General features: G+C 43.6%; 1 protein-coding gene across 4 annotated transcripts in view; it reads right to left on the bottom strand.

Moving 5' to 3' along the window:
* LOC112256321 (E3 ubiquitin-protein ligase RNF130) overlaps positions 1-17,049 on the bottom strand; it is a 73,997-nt gene that overhangs the window by 15,257 nt on the left and 41,691 nt on the right. For 2 of the 4 annotated variants that reach the window (XM_024429487.2, XM_024429486.2), the window contains exons 4-5: positions 7,955-8,217; positions 4,933-5,004 (exon numbers count right to left, since the gene is read on the bottom strand). In XM_024429487.2, coding sequence (XP_024285255.2) covers positions 4,933-5,004; positions 7,955-8,217 — 335 coding nt within the window. The remainder of the gene's footprint in view (positions 1-4,932; positions 5,005-7,954; positions 8,218-17,049) is intronic. The other 2 variants (XM_024429489.2, XM_024429488.2) reach the window with 1 other exon arrangement.

The raw sequence follows: 17,049 nt of genomic DNA, 5'->3' as shown, positions 1-17,049 counted from the left end.
GAACAGTAAATGATCTGTACCAGGTTGCCATGCAGATATCAATATAGAGAACAAAACATAGTTGTGAGGCCCAGCTGACCAAGTGGGACTGGCTGCTGTAAATGGCCGTCTGAATAAATATGAATGCTGTCGTCTACAGCGACTGCTGGCACAGAATGAGGCCAAGGCACACAGCACAGACCAGGGTATATAACCGTTGAGTAAATGTCACACAAAATATCTGGGTGTGCCATTTCTAAAAAGAGAGAGATTTCTTTTTTTAAATTTATAGTTTCCCGCTATAAATCGTACCTGTCGTAAACTGTGCATATTAAGCATTATAATTTCACCTGGAAAACGCCCATCGATGACCTTTTATGGTGAAAATAACTCCTTTATTTGCGGTTTGATTTGGAACTTTTGGAATTAGGCCTCAGCAGTTAAAAAAAGAGCCATGACAAATAAGATCAAATATTCTTGGAAGTGGTGCCAGAATGTTTTGCAGTGACTCTCACTGTAGTATTCAGCAAAGGACAGTGACTATTTCTGAAATAAAATCAACAACTTCCGGCACAGCCAGAAGAGGACTGGCCACCCCACATAGCCTGGTTCCTCTCTAGGTTTCTTCCTAGGTTTTGGCCTTTCTAGGGAGTTTTTCCTAGCCACCGTGCTTCTACACCTGCATTGCTTGCTGTTTGGGGTTTTAGGCTGGGTTTCTGTACAGCACTTTGAGATATCAGCTGATGTACGAAGGGCTATATAAATACATTTCAATTGAAATTGAATTGAAATTGAATGACAAATTGTTGTGGAGTTTGCAGAACATTTCATTTAACAATGTTTTGCATCAACTGTTACCCCCAACCTAAATATGCTCACTGCCCGGAAATTCTGAAAAGTTGTCTTGGCCTACTTGAGACATTTGGAAATCAAGGTGAACTGTCTGTTCTACCGTTATCTTAATTAATGTAGCCAACATTTTAACCGCAATCCGGATCCGATTATAATGAGCGAAATAGGCCTACTTGAAATAGCTTATATATTTAATACTGGGAAGTAGGCCTAATTAAATGAGAGATGGGACAAATTGTTTCCTAATTTGTTTAGGCTATGTTGGGAGTGTGAAACCATCACAGTCGGAAAACGTGAGGAATTTATTTTGCAATGAGTATGCAAATAAAATAAATCAGGAAAGAGTCCTAACGGTCCTAAAGGCATATTATTGTAGTTTGTTGTTATATTTAAACATTTTTTTATGAAAAGGCATGTAATCTTATCTCCAATTTGCACAAAATACCACTTGCCTGCTTGCAATGCATTATTTCAACCACCATAAATTGTGCACACGCATGGTCTAAAGTTTGAGGAAGTCCTGTTCACTCTCTCTTAAAGTAACATTTTTACAAACGTCAACTTCTGCGTGAAAAGTGGCGCAGGAACGTTTTGGGGTATATTCTGTACATATGCAGAGGTTAAAAATGAGTCCCCAGTCCCTGTGTGAAATTGGCCTCTGCTAAAATAAAGCAGATCTGTGTCACTAATGGCAGATTTTCAAGATGTCAGAATCAGAGATTTCTAGGGCCCCGGGGATGACAGGGGTTATAGAAGAGCAGAGATCAAAGAGTTACTCGCCACAAGTCGATTTGCACTATGAGACACAACGGATGTTTTATCTTTCGGTTACGGATGTGATGGAATAGTCCCTGATGTGGCCTGAACGTGTCCTATGTGGACTGTGATTAATGGCTTACGGAGCTGACCAGTGCACTATTGAACGTGACCAGCATTGGCGTTGACGGATTTGACACGGGCCTGTCCTAGTGCCTGGCAAAATAGGTGAGGGCACTGACCGTTTCATGTTGGCACTGGTCTTTTAAATCAATCAATCAATAGCTTGGCCCTTTTGAGTTGGGCAGTGATGTTATTGTTCCTGAACAGATCCCGGATGACAGGTCCATAAAGGAAATGTCCCTCTGGCTGTGCAGTAATGTTTAATTAAACTAATGACCTTCACAGCTGTAACAACAGACCTCCATAGCAGTGAATGCTGCTACATGCAGGTCTGATACACTGTAGAAGTTATGTCTCAATTGGTTGGTGCATGTTGCTCGTAACTCCAAAGCTACTGCTTTGATTCCCGCATGGGTCCACAAACAGTGAACTTATGTGTTTGCTGTAATGACCGTATAAAAGGTTGTGTCAATAAGGAAAGGGCAGCTAGGCTAGAATGCCTCGTATTGTGTCTGGACAGTATCACGTATAATCTCCTTATCTCTCGACTGCAGCTCTCGCAAGCAGTCCTCTGTAAATGGCCAGGCAAGATCTCTCCATTACGTGCTCTTACGTCCAAACCTTGCCTGTGCTTGATGGCTTGTCCAGAGAGACGTCGTGGCCTGATAAACTGGCAGGTTATTTGTGACCGGTGACACTGTAGCCCGTTTTCATTTCCGTCATCACCGTAAACAGGCTGTATTTTCTACCAAGGGCCTTGGCCCCTTAGTGCCTGCCGGTAATCTCCAACTCCTAGTTGCTCTCCCGCTCCTCTCTTCCTCCTTCCCTTCCTCAATATCCAGCCTTGACATCCGGCTCAGTGCGGTCAATCACTCCCAGGCGGACTTCCTCCTGATGGAAGGTTTCAATTTCTGCAGTGCACTCCAAGGCCCATGGTTAATTCATGGCCAGGGACCTGTCTCACCCTTGACGAGGGCTCAGAGGTGAGAAGGGAAGAGGCCTGGACGGAGGGGACCAACACACTCCCACAATGCCAACCAATTCTCCTCCATGCCACGTCAAGCCCTGACGCTTGTCTTCACTTGAGACATTCTAAGGATCTCCGTTACACATCAATAGCATTATACATTTTCAGTCAGATGTGATTTGCACTTTTTCCTGCATGTGTCAATGTGAGAAATACATCTGGTGTGCTCATAGAAGGATTCAGAAAGGATTTTAACCTTGGGTCTTTGTTTAGTTGTTCTGGTGACTCATGTTGACTACCAACCACATATTCTGGAATATTTGAATAATAAACACAAGCAGGTTTTGTATTGAACATTCACAAGAGTGGAAGATCCCTCGATCAATAAATCTCCTTTGACACGTATGGCTTTAGCCATTCTCCGCTTGTATTTTATAACCTACCCACCCCCACAACCCACGTCGGTGCTAAACGACATCCTTTAAGCTGATCCTTCAGCAGCCTGCCATCCTGCCCTATCATCCGTCCATAAACTCATCAGTCACCTTTGATGACCTCATCCAGAGCTGTAAACCCCTATGCCTCTGCGAAGTGAGAGGCATAAATAAAGAAGAAAGCCTAATACAATGATAAACGTCCCGGTGTCAGATGCTTCAGGGCCACAGACCCTAGAAGGACTTGATTAGTGAGAGAAACATGGCCGATGCCATATCACCATTGGCAAACCTTACACCAATCATTGGTCACAAAGGGAAGAAGACCCAAGAAAGGAAAGTATGGACGGGTATTGGGAGGGACATCTTAATCTGGACTAGTTACTGCATTCATCACCTCTTCCTAACATCAATTAGACAAGGCTTGACCAAGGTCAGCTAGACTGGATCTTCTCCAGACCTGGAATGGAGCATGGTTCCCGCTGTGGACTATGTTGTTCTGTAGATCTGTTCTACTGTATTCGTACGGACAGGGGGTGACATTGACAAGCTCGTAACCAAGCTTAGGACCCTGGGACTGAACACCTCCCTCTGCAACTGGATCCTGGACTTCCTGATGGACCAACCCAAAAGGTGGTGAGGGGAGGCAACATCACCTCCGCCAAGATGAACCTTAACACGGGGCTCCCCAACAAGGTGTATGCTTAGTCCCCTCCTGTACTCCCCGTTCACCCATGACTGCATGGTCACGCACGACTCCAACACCATCATCAAGTTTGCTGACGACACAACAGTTTTAGGCCTAATCACCGGCGACAATGAGACTAACAGGGAAGAGGTCAGTGACCTGGCACATTAATACTGGAAACCGGGGGGTGAGCAAGCCCCCATCCACATCGACAGGGCTGCAGTGGAGTGGATCGCGAGCTTCAAGTTCCTCGGTTTTCAAATCACTAACGACTTAAAATGGTCCACTCACACGCGCACAGTCAAGAAGAAGTTGTGACAACACCTCTTCCCCCTCAGGAAGTTGAAGAGGTTTGGCAAGGGCCCTCAAATCCTCAAAAAGTTATACGGCTACACCATTGAGAGCATCTTGACTGGCTGCATCACTACTTGGTATGGCAACAGCGCTGCCCTCCATCGCATGGCGCTACAGAGGGGGGTACAGACAACCCAGTAATTCACTGGGGCCGAGCTCCCTGCCATCCAGGACCTCTATATCAGGCGGTGTGAAAGGAAGGCCCAGAAAATCATTAGACTCCAGCCACCCAAGCCATAGACTGTTCTCTCTGCTTCCGCATGGCAAGCGGTACCGGTGAATCAAGTCTGACATCAACTGGCTCCTGAACAGCTTTTCTCCCCAAGTCATAAGACTGCTACATAGCAAACAGAATAGTTACATGGGCTATCTGAGTTTACCCTTGAATTTTCTTTCTCTATGCACACTAACAGCACTCTACACACTAACAGGACTCTACATACACACACAATCCACAGATACACTGCTGCTACTCTGTTTATCATATATCCTGATGCCTAGTCACCTTACCCCTGTACATATCTGCCTCTATCACTCCAGTATCCCTGCATGCACATTGTAAATATGGTATTGAAACTAACCCCATGTCCTTCTTATTTATTCTTAATTTTTTTTCTCGTGTGTTACTGTTCTAGCTTATGTTATTTTTAGTGCTACATTGATATTCATTACTGCATTGTTGGTTTTTGGAGCTCGGAAGAAAGGCATTTTACTGTACTTGTGCGTGTGACATAAAAAAAGTGAAACTTGAAACAAGAAAGCAGTGCTGGCAGGTGTACCTTGTCCCCTTTCTTCACCGTCCTGGTTGTCAGCTTCCCGATGGCTTTCTTAGCTGCATCTCCAAGTCGACGCTGCCAGAGAGAGAGAGAGAGGGAGAAAGAGGAGTGGAGAGAGAGAGGAGGGGAGAATATAAAAAGGTGAACATGGAGAGAAAACACAGCCTGAAGGTTGAATTAACAAGAACAATTAAATATACCTTACTCAGCACAAATGACTCCTCTCAAACTCATTTCCCAAAACTCCATAGTGTAGCACTATTAGAAATAGCTAATTGAAGGACATAAAATGACATTCACACTCATTCCAATGGTTGGGAACCTTTTTTGCTTTAAACATTTTGAACCATTGGAGAATTAGAACAAAAATAGTGCAGTACATTGAGCTCTAGCCCAGTCAACCGAAGACATGGCAAGTTCCACTGTAAAAAATAACGTTAATAAGTGACCTTTGGACTTTTCAACCGAGGGCAGAATAAGGTGCCAATGAGTGAGGTTCAGTACATTGGGACAATGTTGAAAGACCTAGAGCCAGAATCATAAGCATTTTGCAGTATTTTACATTGGAGAGGAATAACAGGAAAATGTTCATTGGGAGGTCACAGTGTACAACGAAACAGAACACCATCTCATCTTTAAGGCATGGTTCTTCACATTTCTAGAACCCCTCTAGAACCCTTCACGTTTCTAGAATCCTTGCACAGATGCCGAAGCTTAGATGTCAGGGTCTAATTTTAGCTATGTACTCACAGTGTGGAGAGAGACAGACATTTGTAAAGCACATATGCTGCAGAAGGGAAAGACCCGGGTTCAGTTTCTTTCCACTGATTAAACAGGCTGCTGATTTTGCACCAGTACTGTAGACACAGAGACATTGATTGAGTGAGAGCGAGAGCGAGACAGTGTGAGCATGTGTGTGTGAGAGTGAGTGACACTCCCCCTGTGCCACGTGATCAGCAGCATTAATAGGTCTGGTCCATCCCATTAACTACTACTAGGGCTCAGTGTGTGTAGTGGACTTATCTCACTGACCTAAGTGGATCTTCACTCATTAACACAGCCCCCACTGATTAATACTGCACTCTAGTGTGAAAGAATACACTGCGGTATGTGTGTGTGTGTGTGTGTGTGTGTGTGTGTGTGAGAAAGAGAGAACACGTGAGCTTTGCAAACATACAGAAGCAGTTGACTAGGCAGTTTAATTAGTTTGTGGGGTTAAACTAAAACAAACAAAAGTTGGTGACCTCTTGCCGCCTCAGAGAGGAGAGACAGTCTTAAAACTCCCAGTACTTAGTATTTAGTGACCACAGTATTTAGTGGCCCACAGTATTTAGTGACCACAGTATTTAGTGACCACAGTATTTAGTGGCCCACAGTATTTAGTGGCCCACAGTATTTAGTGACCACACATAAACACAGATGGTGAGGGGTTGTTTCCGATAGATAGCTAGCTGGAGAGGAGTCTCGCAATGTCAGATGCTACATCGATCAGCACTGTCTGTAAACAGTCTTAAATGGCTCCTTGTTTTTGTCTCCTTTTCCCACAGTTGTGAAATGACATTGAAGGTTTATGCCACAGAGGGAAGGACAAAAGGAAATTAGGCTATTTAAAATAATTGGGACAGGACCCACTAACCTCCACTGTCCTCCACTATCCTGGCTTAAATTTCTGGCACAATTAAGGTACTAAAGGTAGTGTCTTAGACCAGACCAACTGAAAAGGGGTGTGTGTGTATTTTTAAAGATGCCAGACGCTAAGGAAGCAGAGTTTTACACCAACGACCCTCCATTAAGGATTCATGAACGATTTACCACAAACATTTCATGGCTGCTTCCTCTCACAGAGAGAGAGCGAGAGAAGGGGGGGAGACAGAAAGAGAGAGAGAAAGAGAGGGTACAGAGCGAGCGAGCGAGAGAGAGCAGAGGAAGGTCAACCGAGCCAGACATACAGTCAACATCTGGAGGTCATGAAGGTGACTGGCGCTTCACCTGCCATCCACTTCCTTTACCTGATATGAGTCCTCACAGACAGTCGACTGAATACTAGTATGTCAAAGTGACATTGAGAGCATATGCCTCAACAACATTTGTCACCACTATCTAAAGATGTTTGCACTCAATTGTTAACTTCCATTTTTTTAAAGAAGCTGGATTTTTTTTGTAGCCCTGAGTATTAATATGGGGACGTCTGCCTCCATTCTTAAGAAAAATATGATGGGAGAACTAATACTATTAGTACCTGACTGCAATAAAACCATTCAAGTGTGGTAACTATGAGCTAGATGTGTGGATCTCAAGTTAGGATTGGATGCGAAGAAAAGATGTGCAGTTTTTCTGTTACATATATTTGAAATACGTAATTCAAATACTTAGGAGTATTTTGTCATTTGTATTTCAAATGGCCTGAACTACAATCCAATGTACTGTATTTTGTAACAGGATACTTTTGGTTCATAATGGTTCATAATTTGTTGGCCCTCCTTTCACCCTGCATTGGTATCAGAAGTCTGATGGCACTATGGTGCGATAATAGTGTCTGCTAAATGACCAAAATGTAAATGAAAAAATGATCACTTGCAAAGCATGCTGGGTATTATTATAATGAGCTCCACCCCCGAAAGAAGGCCAATAATAATAATACCTGTTGTGCTTTGCAATTGTTCATTTTTACATGTACATTTTGGTCATTTAGCAGACACTTTTATCCAGGCAGTGCATTCAACTAATTTAGATAAACAACCACATATCACAGTCATAGCAAGTAAAGTGTTTATTTGTTACCATTACTGAGAATGTTGTTGTAGTGAAGGCGTGTACTTGGAAATGTATTTTGAAAATGCATAATACCTGTAGGTATTTGTATTGTATCAAAATACAACTCTATAAAAGTACATTGATAAATTGATATATTTGTAACAAGATACATTTTGATGTATCTTCTTGCCCACCTTTGACCCTAAGTACATAAACGCCAAATAAATACCATATTGTTAAAAAAAGAAAGCGTAACCATTAGCAAACATACTCTATGTCCTACCTGGCTGCGGTCACGTGCGTTCGTAAAGCGTATCTTCTGGATGAAGTAGAAGATGAGCCAGGCAGAAGAGATGATCATGAGTACGATGAAGGAGATGGAGACGAAGACCAGGGAGCCGCGGTTGATATTCTTGGCCTGGCCACGCTGGCCCACCACCACACTCACCAGCACCGTCAGGTTCCTCTCCAGCAGACCCAGGATCTCCTTGCCGTACGACTCAGTGATCATCACCGCCACAGTGTCACCCGTACCTGATGAACACAGTAGAGGGGAGTTAATAGCATAGTGGCTAGGTTTTTGTGGTAAACCAATCAGAGCTTTTGCATGTTTTCTTGTGACACGTCAAGTCAATGAAAGCAATAACCAGTTAGTCCCGATCCCTGATTTTGGAGGCAGTCAGTTAGCATACACTTATTCACAGTTTGCACATGTTCCCTCCACTATATTCAATCTGCCAGCTTTTTTATGTCAGATCCATAACACAATTGGATAGGCAATTTCACGTCACCCATATTGACAGGATCCACAGAGCAAAGTCAATAACAGAGCCCCTTCCGATCCTGAATCAGTAGATTTAGAGGGTTCCCAACCAATTTCTCTTTAGCCACTATGAAAAGACATACAGAGCCAGTCAACAGATTCCTATTCCTCTACATGATCATTAATCAGTTCCCTGCGTTAGCATTTCAAGGCGTTAAGGTCCTGGAGCTGGGTTTTAATAGGGTGGCATAGAGAGAGTCTGCCATCCATCTGCATGGCATCACCAGCCAGTCCCAATAGACAGTGTCAGCGGATCAGATCTACTCTCCCTAGCGCAACCCATTCCTCATTTATTAAGACAGTGTTCTGAACCCCTGCACAGCCAACCAGAGCTGTGTAGTGACGGATTGAATATCCCATGGCCTGAGGGAATACATGTGGAGACAAGAGAAATGTGTAAGAGAACGTATAATATATCCATTATGTGAAAAGGGGCTCCTGAATTTTTGTATACCCTTTGTTGAAGAAATGTGAAAAACGAACAAAGGTGCCAACAAAGGTGATGTGGTATAATGGAATTCATTCATGGACAATGACCGCAATGCATTGCAGAGAAATTAGCCAGTGGAAAATAATAATTGTTTATTTTAAAATTCATAAGCAGAGTGGTAGAGCCATCTGTGATCATCATAATCATCTCCATGTTAAGTTGGTGGTAGTAAGAGGGTCCAGACAGCTGACTGCTACAGGCCAGGGGGAGTCATGTTACTGCTGGAGACCACTCCTCTCTGTCCCTCTGGGCTCTTTACCACAGCTTGCCTTACCACTAATAGCAGCTGAAAGTGCACTGTGTGTGTCTGTGTGTGCTCGTGTGTGTAAGTGTGTCTACTGTACATCAGTGTGTGTGTACGGGAATCTGTCTAAATCTACGTGCCTGTTTACTACACATCTGTGTGTGTATGTGTGTGCGCAGTTTACCTTGCCTCAGTGTTGACGAATGGCACACTGGTCACACACACCAAGGCCATGAGATTAAGACAACCCACCTGCTCTGTGCTACCTTATAGCCTAGCATAGTATACAGTAGACTCCATCGTGGTGGCATCCATTGCCATTTCGGTAAGCAAGCCTAAGCATGCTAACTCTCCAAGTATATTTACGCATCTAATACATACCAACTGAAAATAAAGGCAAACATTCAGAGACACACACACACACACACACACACACACACACACACGCACGCACACACACGCACACACATATGTGATTAATTAGTTTGATGAGGGCTCTGTCTTGGGCAGGAAACATCCACTTTGAGTGGAGAAAACATGAGGCTTCTACCTTTCTCCTGTAGCACACATTCTCTATTTTCTAGAGACGGTGACTACCTGCATTCTCACTGTGACATGAACCTCTCTTTCTTTTTCTTCAGACATCCCTCCTTTTAGAACATGTATTGTTTTTCTTACAGACATCCCCCTTCCTCAAAGATGTCAAAACGACAAACATGCCAAACGGCTTCATCCTCTTTCCCTTGTCAGATATTTTGTTTGTTTGTTGCACTTCCAGAATTAAACCAACATTGTGACGAAAGAAGCATCAAGACTATCCTTCACCGGTCATTTGGCTCCTAAAGTCCTTGAAAGTTTAACTTCGATTGATCAATAATGTTACCAGATGGTAATTCCTCCAGAATTGGCCTAAAAACATCTGTTTTCTTAAGAGAAAGAGAGAGATCAAAAGAAAAAGGGAGAGACAGAAAGAGAGAGAAAAGGGCTGTAATTCAGAGGGCTGGGTATAATGACTCCCTGTCATGTAGGCTGAATGACAACAGTTAAGTCATTACACTATTCTTCTCTCTACCTCTCTCTCCATCTCTTCCTCTCCCTCTCCCTTCCCTTTCTCTGTACCTATCCTTCCCTCCCTCCCTCGCTCTCCCTCAGTGGAAGCCCTCTCTTAAAGGTGCCCTTTAGCCAAACGCCACCTGGCTACTGACTCAGCGTGTTTGGGGAGCACGGGTGCCACGGGATATGGGGTGATTGAGAGCACCCTTGCACTGAGCTACCTGACAAACAGCGAGAAGGTGGAGGGAGGAAGGGATTTCTTCATGTCAAACTCATGTGTCAACTGACCACAACCATCTTTCTTCACTTCAAATTCGTGTCAACAGACCACTACTTAATTCAACTGCACCAAAACCCCATGGCAGTGTCATTCTTGCTAGCAATCTGGCCATCCAGAATCACAACAGGCTGACTTCAGCCTCATGGAAGCGCACACATCGTTTTTGTGACCATGGTCCCAAATTGAAGGGCGTCCACAGAACAACCACATTGTGGTTGGCTTGTGGTCAACCGCCGCAAAACAAGGTTCAAATTAACAGTAAGTTGTTAAACCACTGACCGACAACCTAGTTGGTCTACTGCTGACTATTGCAGTTGAGCTATGTCTACTCAAACACACAAATATGCACGCATTTACGCATGACACGCACGCACACATGCACAGAAAGACCCAAACACAACCCTCTTTAGATAGGAATTGCACCTCATTTCAATAGAAATTGGCCCTCACTTCACTATCTAACGGCCATAAAGCAAGCAGGACAAACAACAAAGAGAAAGAAACCTTGACCTGAGACACGCCCCCTTGCCCCCGGTCCTAATACTGTACTGTACATACACACCCACCAGCTCCGCTTATCACGAAAGACGTGCAGCTGGCTTGACAATATGCTCTATTGCCCAGGGTTAATGAGAAATCACGGCCAGTCAAAACTATGGCGCTGCACAATGGGCCGCTCCCATTAATCATTGGTTTTATGGGGCTAGGCTATGCTAGTTCACCATAGACCATGCACTGAACACACATGTAGGGACCTGGCCGGGCTAGACTAGGAAAGGGTACCATAGACCCAGCACAGTGCACGTGATGTACCAAAGCCCAGGGGGGAAATCAGCCATGACGTACGTTGACTTATTAACTCCAGTGCCTCATGCCAAAGGTGTGGATGTGAGTTTGGGAGATGGATAGCAAGAAAGCAGATACGAATGTGTGCGTTTCTGAAAATCTGTGGTTATGCCTGTGGAATTTTTTTAATTTTAAATTTAGGATTAACTAGTCCCCTTCCCCCCACTGTAATGCTGAAAACATAGTAACAAGCTGAAACAGAAAAAGGAGCGATACCTCGGGTTGACCTTGGACTTTCAAACTTCACTTAATTTGGATTAAACACATAATGACTTCTGAACACGTGATGTCTTCTGATGGAACTCCACACCAGTTACTCATAAAACAGAACACATCTAAAGTAGTTTCCTGTTATTACAATTCAATCATTGTTTGTTTTCTACAGCTACTGACGATAGCTAAGTCATTCGATTTTAGTTGCCAAAATGTCGTCCTACAGTAAATACATGATGGCATAAGGGCAACGTAATGTTAAGTGGAAGGTAGCCTAGCGGTTAAGAGCATTGGACTAGTAACCGCTAGGTATCTGGTTTGAATCCCTGAGATAATTAGGTGACAAATCTGTTGTGCTACTTTTTTGTGTAAATAGCTCTGGATTAGAGTGTCTGCTAAATGACTAAAATGTAAATAATGTTGCTAAGTGTCATTGACTTTGCGCAGAGGGGAATGATATATGTGACCGAACACCTCGATTCGGTCTTATGTAGCAAAATCTGAAAGTGTTTTTTATATTGGATAAAAATAGACACTCAGAGCTACTAAATGGTACATCATACGCTGCAGTTAAGGAAGAATGGGAAAGCAATTCTGCTTTGAAAGTTGATGCACTTGTAACCCCACTTTTGAGAAAATGGCCTCGAATGTTTGGTACACCTACAGTACTGGAGAGCTCTTCTTTGTCTACAACTATTCAGCCTCTCTCACACCCTCTTATGCCTTAGCCAAACCCATCTCTTCAAGGATTCACATGTGAGGCCATGTACTAAAAAAATAGAAAAAATATGAAATGCTAATGCACTGAGTGTCAGCAAATTGCCCACTGCTTATTGAGGACACACACGCGCTGCTTCTAATCTGCAGCTACTTTTTGCAGTGAGAAAGTGCAGGGGGGTATCTATTTCGGCATATTAAAACACTACCATTTTTTCCCGATCACGAGTATCATCCGATCCAACTAACAATTGTCTATTAACAGACACGATTACGAGTATGGCCATGTCGGCACACCCCTACCAGACACACTTGTCTAAATTGATGGGTAATGTGGAAGAAATGCTGTAACCACCCCACAGCCACAACTAGCTAAGTGGACGAGTCACTATTGTCTGGACATGTACACAGTGGTGTAAAGTACATAAGTCGTACGGTACTTCACTATTTATATTTTTTGATGACTTTTACTTCACTACATTCCTAAAGAATTGAATGTACTTTTTACTCCATACATTTTCTCTGACATCCAATGAATTTGTTCTTAACTGACTTGCCTAGTTAAATAAAAAAGGAAAAAAGGTACAAATAAAATAATAATAATACAAAAACATTTTGAATGCTTAGCAGGACAGGAAAATGGTCCAATTCACGCACTTATCAAGAGAACATTCCTGGTCATCCCTACTGCCTCTTATCTGGCGGACTCTCTTACCTGGTGGACTAAAACACACATGCTTCATTTGCTAATTATTTCTGTTAGAGAGTGCCCCTGGCCATCCGTAAATTTAAAAAAACTAACATTTGAAATGATTTAGACTTTTACTTTTGGTACTTAAGTATATTTTAGCAATTCCATTTACTTTTGATAGTTAAGTACAGTGCATTCGGGAAAGTATTCAGACACCTTCCCCTTTTCCCCATTTTGTTCCGTTACAGCCTTAATCTAAAATGTATTAAATACATTTTTCCATCGCAAAGATTCAACCAAGACTTCAAACTAAACTTGGTTTTGAGCCCTGCACACACACAGCCTACAGGTTTTGGGCTGATAACCACCCAAAACACAGTAAGACGCTGAACTAGAATGAGACTGCAGGGACCACAAGAGCAGGCATAAACAAGTTGAGCTCTCTCTTGCTCTCTCTCTCTCTCTCAGCAGTTATCTGTAAATCTCCAAAGCTAAGTCAAGTCTCCAGACAGGCATTCACCACAGAGGAAATCAGACAGAGCCAGGCAAGCACGTGCCCAGGCATGTTTACGTGCCTCACTCTTTGGCTTTGTTTTATGGGTGGCGCCTAATGGCTGAACCTCGACCTGCCGTGATGGCTTGCTTCCAGATACTGATCCAAGGTCTGGTTCAGTTTTTTCCCCTTATGGTCAAGGGTAGGATTGGCGAAAGGTCAGCTTATCCTAGACCTGTGACTATGAGGAAATTCTATTCAGAGATTGTGTGACTAAATTACATCCTTTGCACCCCATTACAATTACAAGCAATTCACAGTAAAAGCACCAACGCAAGGCTTTTTCTCATTTTCGTCCGCTCTTTGTCTCACCACCATCCCCCATGCACCACAGTGATCAGAGGCATGGTTATGAACATTAACATGCACACATAAATCCTCGTCAGCAAAGGAAAACTTGCTGTTGTCAGTGTACCATCCTCTGTGAGGCTGATGTCTCTCTCTGCCCCACATCTCTACACATCATCTCTGGTACAGTGCCTTCAGAAAGTATTCATACCCCTTGATTTATTCCACATTTTGTTGTGTTGCAGCCTGAATTAAAAAAATAGATGAAATAAAACATTTGCTCACCCATCAACACAATTACCCCATAATGACAAAGTGAAAACATGTTGAGACATTTTTTCAAATTTCTTGAAAATGAAATACAGAAATATCTAATTTAAATATGTTTTTTTACATTCCCACCCCTGAGTCAATACATGTTAGAATCACCTTTTGCAATGACTACAGCTGTGAGTCTTTCTGGGTAAGTCTCTAAGAGCTTTGCACACCAGGATTGTGAAATATATGCACATTATTGTTTTTAAAATTCGTCAATCTCTGTCAAGTCGGTTGTTGATCATTGCTAAACAGCCATTTTCAAGTCTTGCCATAGATTTTCAAGCTTATTTAAGTCAAAACTGTAACTAGGCCACTCATGGACATTCAATGTCATCTTAGTATGAAACTCCAGTGTATATTTGGCCTTGTGTTTAGGTTATTGTCCTTCTGAAAGGTGAATTTGTCTCCAAGTTTGTGTTGGAACCAAGTCTTCCACTAGGGTTTTGCCTGTGTTTAGTTATATTCCTTTTCTTTTTATCCCCCCAAAAAACTTTAGCCCTTGACACTGACAAGAATACCCATAACATGATGCAGCCACCACCATGCTTGAAAATACTACGAGTGGTACTCAGTGATGTGTTGTGTTGGATTTGCCTCAAACATAACGCTTTATATGTGCTGACCAACTCGCACGATGTTGGACGATGGATTGCACAAGCGATGTATAAGATGCCGGAGCTGTGTCTATTTCGGCCAGTTCCGAGATAAAGAAAAACACCTGAATTTCCAATGGAGCAATTGCCGAAGGCCATAGAGAAGAAGTTGCTACTTTGAGTAAACAAATCGCTCATTTGTACCAGCTATTGGGGAAGCCACGTCCTCCTATCTTCTCGTTCTCCACTCCATTGGCAGCAAACACCACCAAGCTGAGGGGAGTCTCACCATCGGGCAGACTATCGTCATTGGATTGGCCATTGCCGCGGGAGGGTGCTGGTTCTTCTACAGAGGCTGCAGCTAGAGGCTGCATCACGGTACGGCGTGGGATTCGATGCCAGCGAGGACCTCTATCTCGACCCTCTACAGCGCCGAAAGCAATGAGTGTTCTCCATACGTCAAACAGCTTTGGATCCTGACGTTCCAGCGCCTTCAGGTCCAAGGTCGTCTGATCCGGATAATTCTGAGTGTAGTCTGGCCCAGGAGTGGGAAGGTGAACGGAAAGGCTCTGGAGCAACGAACCGCCCTTGCTGTCTCTGCCTGTCCGGTTCCCCTCTTCCCACTGGGATTCTCTGCCTCTAACCCTATTACAGGGGCTGAGTCACTGGCTTACTGGGGCTCTCTCATGCCGTCCCTGGAAGTGGTGCGTCACCTGAGTGGGTTGATTCACTTATGTGGTCATCCTGTCTGGGTTGGCGCCCCCCTTGGGTTGTGCCATGGCGGAGATCTTTGTGGGCTATACTCAGCCTTGTCTCAGGATGGTAAGTTGGTGGTTGAAGATATCCCTCTAGTGGTGTGGGGGCTGTGCTTTGGCAAAGTGGGTGGGGTTATATCCTTCCTGTTTGGCCCTGTCTGGGGTGTCCTCGGATGGGGCCACAGTGTCTCCTGACCCCTCCTGTCTCAGCCTCCAGTATTTATGCTGCAGTAGTTTATGTGTCGGGGGCTAGGGTCAGTTTGTTATATCTGGAGTACCTCTCCTGTCCTATTCGGTGTCCTGTGTGAATCTAAGTGTGCGTTCTCTAATTCTCTCTTTCTCTCTCTCGGAGGACCTGAGCCCTAGGATCATGCCCCAGGACTACCTGACATGATGACTCCTTGCTGTCCCCAGTCCACCTGACCGTGCTGCTGCTCCAGTTTCAACTGTTCTGCCTTATTATTATACGACCATGCTGGTCATTTATGAACATTTGAACATCTTGGCCATGTTCTGTTATAATCTCCACCCGGCACAGCCAGAAGAGGACTGGCCACCCCACATAGCCTGGTTCCTCTCTAGGTTTCTTCCTAGGTTTTGGCCTTTCTAGGGAGTTTTTCCTAGCCACCGTGCTTCTACACCTGCATTGCTTGCTGTTTGGGGTTTTAGGCTGGGTTTCTGTACAGCACTTTGAGATATCAGCTGATGTACGAAGGGCTATATAAATAAATTTGATTTGATTTGATTCCTCTGCCTGCGCTGTGTTTGCGCCAGGAGCTCTGATCTTCATGATCTGTGGTGGCCGAGTTGGAGTTGGAAAAACCAAGAATAAAAATGGAGCTGTGCAAGAAAACAATAATGGTAAACGGCTAGCTACTATTTAAAAAAAATCGGGAGCTCAATGGTAAAGCAAGTGTCAATCTAAGATACACGCACACTTTATTTTCCAGGTGCTAAAGTCACCGACTTAATTGGAATTTTACCAGTAGTCAAGAAGCAGATTCCTGACCTGACAACAGTAGTGTTGCACATTGGTTCGAATGACATTATGGGAGTGAAGTCTGAGAGACTCAGAAACAACTTCTTGTTGCTCTTGGAAACAGCTCGAAGCCTTGCGGGAAGAATCGTTATCTCAGGAACCATCCAATCTCATCGCCATTGTGGGACAGAGTTTTAGTCATATGTGGTCTTTTCATCTATGGCTAATGCGTCTTTCTAAAGACATGGGCACGTCATTTGTTGACAATTTTGATTGCTTTTTCCAAAAACAGAGGAACTTCCTCAATAATGGAATTCATCTGGGTGAAAATGGCGTCCACCTCCTATCATCCAACATGGAAAAGGTACTTAAACAATAAAAACGATATAGGCTTAGTCCCAGTATTGCTATAGCAAGTATTGTATCAGACTACCGTTTAACCACGTTTTCATAAACGCAGAGGTAATGTACTTAGTAATCTTGTCCCCATTCACTTGGTTCACACTGGCGATTATACTTGTGC

This window comes from Oncorhynchus tshawytscha, linkage group LG08, assembly GCF_018296145.1.
Source record: "Oncorhynchus tshawytscha isolate Ot180627B linkage group LG08, Otsh_v2.0, whole genome shotgun sequence".
In the NCBI taxonomy this organism is placed as follows: domain Eukaryota; kingdom Metazoa; phylum Chordata; class Actinopteri; order Salmoniformes; family Salmonidae; genus Oncorhynchus; species Oncorhynchus tshawytscha.
Note: the sequence above shows the minus strand (reverse complement) of the source record. Positions and strands in the feature narration are given on the sequence as shown.